The sequence below is a fragment of the Notolabrus celidotus genome, chromosome 6 (assembly GCF_009762535.1).
Source record: "Notolabrus celidotus isolate fNotCel1 chromosome 6, fNotCel1.pri, whole genome shotgun sequence".
In the NCBI taxonomy this organism is placed as follows: Eukaryota; Metazoa; Chordata; class Actinopteri; order Labriformes; family Labridae; genus Notolabrus; species Notolabrus celidotus.
In genome coordinates this window covers 35,515,283-35,527,067 of record NC_048277.1, presented here as the reverse complement: position 1 = coordinate 35,527,067, position 11,785 = coordinate 35,515,283, and the positions used below count along the sequence as shown (strand labels likewise).

Here is an 11,785-nt window from a genome sequence, read left to right as displayed (position 1 = left end):
TTTGTTCAGCATGAAGCAGCCGTTGGGATTGGAAAGCGTCTCTTTCCGTCCTGTTTATTCATATTCCTCCCTTCGTCACTTGTCTTTCTTTCAGTCTATATCTTTCACTCACTCACACACGCGCACATCCGCAGCTCCACAGTGCCGTGAAATCCCATCCTGCCCCATCAACAGGTGCCCGGGGACTAAGATTGAACACGTGTCATCAGGCGCGGTGCAGAGATGACAGGGCATCCATCACGTCGGCCCGTTCGCTTTTCCACACCCCGTGTTTTCCTGGCCCCGCAGCCCTCCCAGGTGCTCCAGCTCATCACCCCTGCTACCCGACCGCAAGAAAACCAGTGCAGCAGCAGCAGCAGCAGCCTCATTCTGACAAGAAGAAGTCTGAACAAAGGAATGCTTCTCAAAAGAACAGATGAATCACTGGTGTCCCCTTTGCACAGCAACACCGCCATCAAGACAGGAATCGACATTTTTAAATAAGTCACATCCTCTCTGCTTCTGACAAACATCAGAGCCGGAGCTGATTCCTCCCACCGCTCTCTCACAGCCCTCCTTTGAGCCCTCCTCGTGTTCTGTCGCTCGCTGCATATTTAGGGATGTTGTCTCCTTAACCAGTCTGCTCAACTTCTCTGGGACTCATCAAAGTCAATGTCATTTAGGAGATGCTGTCATTTCTTAGTTTGCTGTTAAGAATTGATGCTGCTTTAAGAGCCTCACCAGGTCCTTGTTCAGTATTTAAAACCAGCTGGGCTTTTTTTTCATCATCAAGTTGGTGAGTCAAATTGGATTTAACATTTCCACACACATCTAGGACTCTTTGATTTTTAAATCTATTACCTAACTATTCCACTCTGACATCAAAAAGTCAAGAAACAAGATGATAAAACACGCCTAGCTGTCATCTCTCTCAGCATCCCACATCACGTCACTGTAGTTTTTTAGGTTTATCATTAAATCAGAAGGAGTGATGTCAGCCGGTGAGCTAAAGATAGCAGCTCCCCCAAACTCCACCAGGAGAGTCAGAGACCGGCTGGCATCAACATGACCCTGCTTTATTCTCCAAGCGGGAACCACCGGTGCTGAAGAATGAGGACGATGCAGGAGTGCATAACAAATCAAGATCTGGAGTAGGATTGTCACAGTACTGGAGTTTTAACCATAGACTGTATAAATAATGGACGTAGTATCTGTGACGTTACCCATCTGTTCCTGTACACCGCCATGCAGGTCTCTGGTTTTATCTCCTCAAGTATATTTTTATTGAGCATTGTGTTACATACATTCCAGATATAAGTTCAGGTCTCATCTATAACTTTTGGTTAAATGATTGTTTGTTTTTACAAGTGTAATCGTACATCAAAACCAATAAGAATTAATTACTTATAAAAGTATGAAAATTATACTATATTATATCAAAGAACAATACCAACATGACTAAGAGCTAAGATAAATACATAAATAACTAAAAGAGAAATAAATGAATGAATCGGTTAAAATAAAAATAAAATAAAATGAGATACAATTAAATTAAAATAAATAAATACATACGTACATACATAAATAAATACATACATACATACATAAATAAATAAATACATACATAAATAAATAAATAAATACATACATAAATAAATACATACATACATACATAAATAAATAAATACATACATAAATAAATAAATAAATACATACATACATAAATACATACATACATACATACATACATACATACATACATACATACATACATACATACATACATACATAAATACGTACATACATACATAAATAAATACATAAATACATACATACATAAATAAATAAATAAATACATAAATAAATAAATACATAAATAAATAAATACATACATAAATAAATACATAAATAAATAAATACATAAATAAATAAATACATACATAAATAAATACATACATAAATAAATAAATACATACATAAATAAATACATAAATAAATACATACATACATACATAAATAAATACATACATACATAAATAAATAAATACATACATAAATAAATAAATAAATACATACATAAATAAATAAATACATACATACATAAATACATACATACATACATACATACATACATACATACATACATACATACATAAATACGTACATACATACATAAATAAATACATACATAAATAAATAAATAAATACATACATACATACATAAATAGATAAATACATACATACATACATACATACATAAATACATACATACATACATACATACATACATACATAAATACGTACAGACAGACAGACAGACAGACAGACAGACAGACAGACATACATACATACATACATACATACATAGATACATACATACATACATACATACATACATACATACATACATACATACATACATACATAAATAAAGACAAATAAATGAATGAATCGGTTAAATAGAAATTAAAATTGAAGTAAAATAAAATGAAATACAATTAAATTAGAATAAATACATAAATACATAAATAAATGAATCAGTTAAAATAAAAATAAAATAAAATAAAATGAAATAAAATAAATAAATTAATGAATAAATGAATAAATGCTGCTTTAGTATGATGGTGTTTGCTGACCTGTGACTGAGGACTGTTGGCCGAGCCGTGGCTGTGTGAGAGCTGCAGGTGTGACCGAGGCAGAGCAGAGACACACAGCATGCAGGATCAAGGACTCCCTTGTAAAAGAGACTTTGTATCTCAATGGGACTTTCCTGGTAAAATAAAGGTAGAAAAAAAAAAAAAAGAAAGTGTGGCTGCATTCAGACAGAATCTGTCTTTCCTGGAAGTTTGTGTGGAGTTATGGACGTGTTCACTACTTCTATAGAGTTTAACTGCTGTTGAAATCAGAAAATAATCGTATTTCTCGGCTTCCCCTCTTTGTATTCATCGGCGGCGCTCACTTGACCACCGCTGCTCTCCGTGTTTTGCTCGTGGCAGCTCTCTGTTGAAAATATGACAGCTAATCTCTAGTTTCTGTAGCTTCAGTTCTTTTTGATGCGATCCAACATAAAAATATCTGACATTATATTGTGGTGGCTTCAAAAATGTGACAACCCTTATCTCCAGCTTCCATTTGATTCCAGTCCATGTTTGACACAATATGTGATGTTTTATACGAGGAGCAGAGAGGACCTCTGGGTGTAGCTCAGCTGCCTTACCTACTAACTGTTTAAATGATAAACACTAAAGGAATCTCAACCTAAAGACAAACTACTTTAAGTGAGCCTGTGTCTGCCAAAGAGAGGAGTGGAGGAGACCTCTGTGGATGATTCAGCTCTCAGTAAAACAAAGTCAAACTAAAGAGGCATTCAAAGACTCAGCTCATAAAGTTTACAGCTTGACACGCTGTTGCTCCTGCACTCGTCGATGTTCAATGACACTCTTGATAAATGAAAAGTTTATGGTCTTCTGAGCTGAGGATTTAAATCGGCATGTTTTAGGAGACAGCTTTCTAAAACAGCTTTCTCTCCTCTTTAGGTTTGGATGACATGAAACCAACAAACACCACAAAAACAACAGACATGTTGTTTTTTACTGGACAGTTAGTTACTGGCGGCTATTTGTACTTGAGTGAGAATCAATTGAGAATTCAATCATACAATCACAATGTCATTGATCTGGGTCTGAACGTCTGTTAGATGGGTCCAGCTCTCTGACAGCAGGTTTGAAACATGAAGTGGAGACAACAGCGACTCACACAACACTTGCTCTGCTGCAGGTGAAGACAGTAAACGTAAACACTCCACGGGACACCTGTCATGTTAAACAGCACCGGGACGAGGTGCTGCTAGTAGCTGGCACTGGCATGACTGTCTCAACGTTTGTGCCAGACCCTTTAAAAGATCGTATAGATCAGAAATACTCATTGACTATGGATGTACTTGAAACAGCCACATATCCGTGATCCATGTCGACCACAACAGGACTTTAAGATGAGAACTGTGTCAGAAAGTAACAGGACAAACTTTTAAACTCAACTTAACCTACAAAAACTGAACTGTCTAGTTCTGCAGGTACTTCTGGGGAACCGTTGGCCTTGCGGTCTAAGCATGCACCCCATGTACAGAAGCTTTCATCCTCATCTCATAAGTCTCAAGTTCGACTCCAGGGCCCGTATGCACGTCCAGCCATTAGCGATGTATTGTACTAATGGTGAAAAAGAAATGGATTAGCGGTCTGCATGAGCCAGGTTAACGCCCCAACAAAGCATTACATTTAATGGAGGTAGACCCCACCATTGCAGGTGCTAACGGCAGGATGACTGCACCTGTTAGGCTGTTTAAAGGATGGAGGACATCGTGCTTATGCGTTACTGTTTAAGATCAAATATGCAAAGACAACAGATATTTAGGGATCAAATGAATCCTTTGGAAACATATGACGGTGTCGAAATATACAGCAAATTTAGATTTAGGAGATGCAACATAATTTTTAGGTAACCTACCAGCAACACCGTGAAGTGAATCCTTCCCAAACAACTCTGTTAACAAGTCCTCATCCTTCAATGGGGGGACAGGCGGTCCTCCACCTGTACACCACACTCATTTACCCGGTTCAAGATCTGAAGCCAAACTTTCCCTTTCTCCTTGTTTGTTATCTTTGAGGATTGACTTGTTGATAACAGCTGTTTGTTCGTTCTGTATTCTTCTAATCAAATGTCCATTTCTTCTTCCGCTGAAACATTGTTCTTTCTTGATCTCCTCTCGGTCACAGCCGGTATCGCTCGCCTTGTTTATGGTTGTTTATGTGTAGTAGGCATGCACAATTTGAATTAGTTGGATCAGGGTTTTCCAGGAGATTCCCTGGACATATGACGTTTTTGCACCAGCCTCGCTTTCATGGCGCAGTTAGTTAGTTGGACGATTATTTGCAGTTGTGCATGCGGCTAACGCCAAGGCCAAATGGGCCGTTCCATAACGGTACATAAAGACTAATGGTCCCGTTTGTGTAATGGCTGGACGTGCATACGGGCCCAGGACTTTAAGATGAGAACTGTGTCAGAAAGTAACAGGACAAACTATTAAACTCATCTTAACCTACCAAAACTGAACTTCTTAGTTCTGCAGGTTCTTCTGGGGCACTGTTGGCCTTGCGGTCTAAGCGTGCACCCCATGTACAGAGGCTTTAATCCACGTCTCATAAGTCTCAAGTTCAACTCCAGGGCCCGTATGCACATCCAGCCATTAGCGATGTATTGTACTAATGGTGAAAAAGAAATGGATTAGCGGTCTGCATGAGCCAGGTTAACGCCCCAACAAAGCATTAAATCTAACGGCGGTAGACCCCACCATTACAGGTGCTAACGGCAGGATGACTGCACCTGTTAGGCTGTTTAAAGGATGGAGGACATCGTGCTTATGCGTTACTGTTTAAGACCAAATATGAGAAGACAACAGATATTTAGGGATCAAATGAATCCTTTGGAAACATATGACGGTGTCGAAATATACAGCAAATTTAGATTTAGGAGACGCAACATAATTCTTAGGTAACCTACCAGCAACATCGTGAAGTGGATCCTTCCCAAACAACTCTGTTAACAAGTCCTCATCCTTCAATGGGGGGACAGGTAGTCCTCCATCTGTACACCACACTCATTTACCCGGTTCAAGATCTGAAGCCAAACTTTCCCTTTCTCCTTGTTTGTTATCTTTGAGGATTGACTTGCTGATAAGAGCTGTTTGTTCATTCTAGATTCTTCTAATCAAATGTCCATTTCTTCTTCTGCTGAAACATTGTTCTTTCTTGATCTCCTCTCAGTCACAGCGGTACCGCCCGCCTTGTTTATGGTTGTTTATGTGTAGTAGGCATGCGCAATTTGAATTAGTTGGATCAGGGTTTTCCAGGAGGTTCCCTGGACATATGATGTGTTGCACCAGCCTCGCTTTCATGGCGCTATTAGTTAATTGGAAGATTATTTGCAGTCGTGCATGCAGCTAATGCTACGCCAAATGGGCCGTTCCATAATGGTACGTTAAGACTAATGGTTCCATTTGTGTAATGGCTGGACGTGCATACAGGCCCAGGACTTTAAGATGAGAACTGTGTCAGAAAGTAACAGGACAAACTATTAAACTCATCTTAACCTACAAAAACTGAACTTTCTAGTTATGCAGGTATTTTTGGGGCAGCATTGGCCTAGCGGTCTAGGCGTGCACCTCATGTACAGAGGCTTTAATCTGTGTTGCAGTGGTCGCAGGTTCGACTCCTGTTCTTGACCATTTGCTGCATGTCTCTTTCCTGTCTCTCATCGGCTGTCCTGTCCATTAAAGGCCAAAATGCCCAAAAATATAACTTGAAAAAAACTCCAAAACACTAATTCTTCCTGACTTCCAATAAAAAACAAAGATACTCATAATAAGAACCTAAATTTAACAAACATGTTGCTGTCTTTGCCTGATAAATGACTCAACCTTTATCTGTTTGTCTGAGATGAGTTATAGGATGTTGTTGTACCACTTAAAGTAGCCCAGGCTGACTCCTGGAAACTGTGATGTTGGGAAGGATTTGGTGTCTTAAAAAGGATCCCAGAGATTTAGGAGAAAGCTCTTCTCCTCTTTAATTATCTCACCCTCTCAGGTTATTCTGGCCCAGCGAGGGATCTGAGCCGGCGACCTGCGGCTCTCAGACCAGGCTCTGTTGGCTTTTTAGGTTTCCATTAACATAACAAATAGCTGCACTGCATGCTGAGTCACTCACCTACAAGACAGAGTGCTTCTTGCAGCAGGGACCAGAGCCTTTTCCACACAATTACCCCGACCTAAAAATAGAACACCCACACACACATATCTGCAGACACACACACACAGGCAGGGACACAGATTTAACATGCACGGACCCACACATACGTGTATTTACTGATGTGTTTGAGCCGCTCTGTGTCTTTGCATCATGCTTGGCCAAACAGCCTCCATCTAATTAGCGAGTGGGTTTGCTGTTTTCCCGCAGTGATCGCCTCCCAGAGCTGCTGCCAGTCCGTACACACACTCGTGCAGCCGTCACACACAATCGTCTGTACAATACCAGTGTGACTGAGGTGTGTGTGCATGCTGTAGGGATGCGGTCTCTCTTCTGCGGCTTCAGAATAGATGGTGGTTTAATGAGATTTCATGAATATGTGCACACTGAATCAGAGTGTTCGCAGGCTTAAACACAAACACAATAAAAATGCAATAACGTCAGCATTTCCTGAACCGCACCAGCACCAGAGCATTCCTACTGTGTTTGTGTTTAATGCAAGATTAATTGACATCACAGCCTCAGGTGTTGTATACTGTTTATTCAGAATTACAGCTCATTGAGCTGGAACAGCGGTGAATACTACCCATAGCACATAAATATCACCCAGAGGCCACAGAGAAGACAGGGCTGGGATTGAGTGTTCACTCGAGAGCGAGGAAATTGGCGTTCAACAGATCAACAAATAGGTTACACAGAATAAAATGTTACATTTCCAGAACGGTTTCCTGTTCAGCCGTGTGTGACAGCTGTAATACTTTGGAGCAGCAATTTCAGAACCGTTGTGATTTGAGTCCATAAATCTGTCTGAGTTGTTGGTCAGAACTTTTTTGTTTTATTATAAATCAAACGACAGCTCCGTCCATCTTCTGAAATGTTCCTGTCTCAGTTGTGATTCTTTGAAGAAAGGTGTCACTGTTCTGCTTTTTTAAGTTACTTCAGTTTCCTTCTGGTTTCAGGGTGTATTCACTGAATGCATTTATTTTATAAATGGGCTTTTAATTTAAAAAAAGGGCAACTTAAAGCTGGGGTTGGTAGTCACGGAAAACTAGCATGAATTTGAATGTAGCATTTCCTCAGGTCTCCGTCTAACCCCTCCCCTCCTCCCTCGGAGCTCCTCCAAAACGACGCCCCCCCGCTCACATGCACGAGCGCCGCTGATTCATGACCATATGATCGTGACTGATTCAAAACCGGTCCTCACCAAAACATTCTCACAGTGAAAGTTAAAAACACAAACAAACATGGCTGCTGTTAGCACTTACAACTGTCATGCTAGCATTATCCAGTTGTACTGGTGACACGATATCAGGAGAAAAGTTATAACACATATATAATACTGTAACAGCTCTACTGTTTGTTAAACGTGTTCAGTGTAGATGTTCTTAATTCCTACAGTGTTGACGGTCAGTGAAGGCATCAGGAGAGGTGTAGAGTGTGTGAGCGGGAGAGAGGAGAGACAAGAGGAGAAGTTCTTCATTCATTCAAACATTGATTGTTGTTTTGTTGGTTGGCGTGATCACGGCCGACAGTGACCGGTTATTAAAGATCAACGTGTTCACGAATTGGCTCATCATCCCCACAGCACCCGGACAGACGCTACAGTACATCTACATTTCTGTAGGACTTACTAAATGTCATTAATTCTTTTGCTTGTCAGAGCCCCCGTGGTGAGAGCTTTTTAGACTCTGATCCGGACTACAGTCCTGAGCAAAGCCCCTCATCAGGTCAGAGGGGACAGGCCCGAGGTGGAGCGAGAGGGGCAGTCAGTAGAGTCAGGGGAAGCAGAGGCAGGAGACGGGGACTCGGAGGAGTGCACGCCGGGGAAATGTACGCTCAGGAGGCGGGCAGAACAGCAGGACGGGATTTGATTGGTTTTATAAATTGGACCCTAAAGGCAGGGATTGGTTGGTGTTTCTCCAGGTTTACTCCGGCTGTAGATAGCAGCTTTTTTTTCACTCTTTTTTAAGAACTCATTATGTATTGATTACCATCGGGACATAAAGATCATTTTAACCAGTATAATAAAAAGTGGATCTAAATCTGACTACCAACCCCAGCTTTAATCACTGCTTTTGCATATTTTTTTAATTTTTAATTTCCCTTCGTATTGAATTCTGTTAATTGATTTCTAACCAGACGTGGTGGTGCAGTGGGTAATGCTGTTTCCTCACAGCAAGTAGGTTCCTGGTTCGAGTCCCCGGTCAAGTATCTTCCCCCAGTGCTTGCATGGGATCTCTCCGGGTACTGGGGCATCCTATAAATGTGATCAAAATAAGTGCATGTGATTAAACGCAAGTACATGTGAAAAGGTCCATGTCATTCAAATATCACTCCAGCCAGACCCTCAAAGTTGGCAGCCCAGGTATTAGCTGTATTATGATGCTGCTAACCATGTTTTTCATGTAAACAGAACCAGATGTCTCTCTGGATTTTTACTATCTGTTGTCTTTTCGGTTGTTTCTCCATGGAGAAGCGGTGGAATGATGATGATTTTGCAGATTTCTTGTGTTTTTAAGGCGTACAGCTTTATAAGAACTCCTGATTCCTTATTGAGGTCAGAGGAAACGATGGCCATTAAATAGTCTGAGTCTGAATCGCTGCCTCACTCTCTGTAATGGCGGCCGTTCAGGTTCACTAGACTCTCCAGCAGGTGTCTGTCTGGCAGCAGCCTGCAGGTCACGGCCCCGCTCTGCTAACCTTGTACCTGACAGACCATAGAGGCCTTTTTGAAATTTCTCAGAAACGCTCAGAACGGTCCAGTGGAAAATTGTCATCGCTCAGATAATGGCTCTAATTATGTAACAACTGGGGCAGAAAGAGAGGTGTACCTGAAAAAATGGGCTAATTGTGATGTGGGTGAGAGTCTATTCACTAATGCTTTAAATCAGACTGAATCATTGCATGCTTCCAACCCTGACACACGGATCACGCTCTCTTTCAGTCCTGCTCTTTTTCACTACAGCTCCACTACACGGACTAAATGTTCCTGTGAAAGGCTTTCGGATTACCTCTCGAGTGATCTTGAGTTCATTAACCCGGCTAACGCAGAACTGCAAATTCTAATGATGATGATGAGACACACAACTTTCCTCCTGAGCTGATTAGAAGTGTGAAAACAAACGGAGCTAATCGTTTGTTTGCTAATTCACTTTAAAGTGATAATATGACGCACAGCAGAGGACTGACGGGCATCGTCTCCCCGTATGTAACCCCTTCTGTTTTGACCTGTGAAGCTCTCAGTGTGTTAAAGCCTTCTGTGTGTGTGTGTTTGTGTTTCAGAACTCCCGTTCCAGCGGGAAGGTGCACAGTTTTGGGAAAAGAGATCAGGCCATTAAAAGGAACCCGAATGTCCCTGTGGTGGTCCGAGGATGGCTCTACAAACAGGTAAGGACACACACTCCACACACACACACACACACACTAACACACACGAACACACAAATCAAGAAAAAACAACACAACATGAAGACTGGTTTGCAGGTTTGCAGTGTGACATTATTCAGTGGACTACAGATGCATCAAAACTTCTTGAGCTGACTTTTAAACAACATTTTATGATGTCTGAAAGAATAAAAATACAGTTTAGATCTGCCAAATGTGCCTTGATTCATGCAATTAAGTACACATTAAATGAGAATATCAAGTAAAACACATCCCACAATTAGCACAATAGGCCCTAAACACCACATTAGTCCAACATTAATTCCATGGCATAGAGTTTTTAGCACCATAGAGAACCTCCAGATCCAAAAGAAGAGGTTAGATGCACACAGAGACAACAGGTAATCACATTCCAGCGATCTGTATACCAGCACCAGGTGATTTATAAATAGATAGGTTCTCTCTGGGTGTTTTTAAAATCAAACCAAGACTCACCTTTTAATCTGGCTTTTAACTTGGTGTAATTTACTTTTAGCCCTTGGCTGCATTATTACCGTTATTACCATAATGACTATTGCTTTAATATCATTTTTATTTATTTTATCTTATTCTATCGTATTTTATTATATTTGTTTCTAAATTTATTTTTCTTGTATTTATCTGTTTTTATTTTATTGATTTTATTATAATAATTTTATTTTAGTTTAATGATTGCATTTATTTTATTTTAGTATAATGATTTTATTTTAGTTTAATGATTGCATTTATTTAATTTAAGTATAATGATTTTATTTTAGTATAATGGTTGCATTTATTTTATTTTATTATAAGGATTTTGTTTTAGTTTAATTATTGAATTTATTTTATTTTAGTATAATGATTTTATTTTATTATAATGATTTTATTTTATTATAATGATTTGATTTTTATTATAATGATTTGTTTTTATTGATTCTATTAAAATGATTTTATTCTATTATAATGATCTTATTTTGTTATGATTTTATTTTATTGATTTTATCATAATGATTTGATTTGATTTTTCTGATCTTCATTTTTTAATTTTTTTAAATTATTTTATATCCCTTTCCTTTCCACTTGTACTTATTCCTGTTGTTTTCTGTCTCTGTTCTTTTGTGAGGCACTTTGGGCTGCATGCTTGAATGTATGAAAGGTGCTTTATACAGTTGTGCTCATAAGTTTAAATACCCTGGCAGAATTTATGATTTCTTGGGTAGTTTATGTTGTCATTGTGATATAAAAAGAGTTGTTTGACAATAAATGGCTTCACCCAACCACTAACCATAAGTAAAAAAAAAAGTTTTTCTCTTATCATTAATATTCTCTGAAAAAAGGCCAAAAAGATCACAAATTCTGCCAGGGTATGTAAACTTATGAGCACAACTGTAGATAAAAATGAGTTGAGTTTAGAATAACACCAGTTAATCCAATTAATTGTACCAATTAAAGCTAGGGTTGGTAGTCTCGGAAAACCAGCATGAAGTTGAATGTAGCTTTTCCTCATGACTCCGTCTAACCCCTCCCCTCCTCCCTCGGAGCTCCTCCAAAATGACGCCCCCCCGCTCACATGTACGAGCGCCGCTGATTCTCGACCATATGATCGT

At 39.5% G+C, this 11,785-nt stretch overlaps 1 protein-coding gene across 1 annotated transcript in view; it reads left to right on the top strand.

Moving 5' to 3' along the window:
* The window catches only part of LOC117814264 (pleckstrin homology domain-containing family A member 7-like), a 289,372-nt gene that overhangs the window by 182,379 nt on the left and 95,208 nt on the right, over nt 1-11,785 (top strand). The window contains exon 6 of the mRNA XM_034685487.1: nt 10,059-10,163. Coding sequence (XP_034541378.1) covers nt 10,059-10,163 — 105 coding nt within the window. The remainder of the gene's footprint in view (nt 1-10,058; nt 10,164-11,785) is intronic.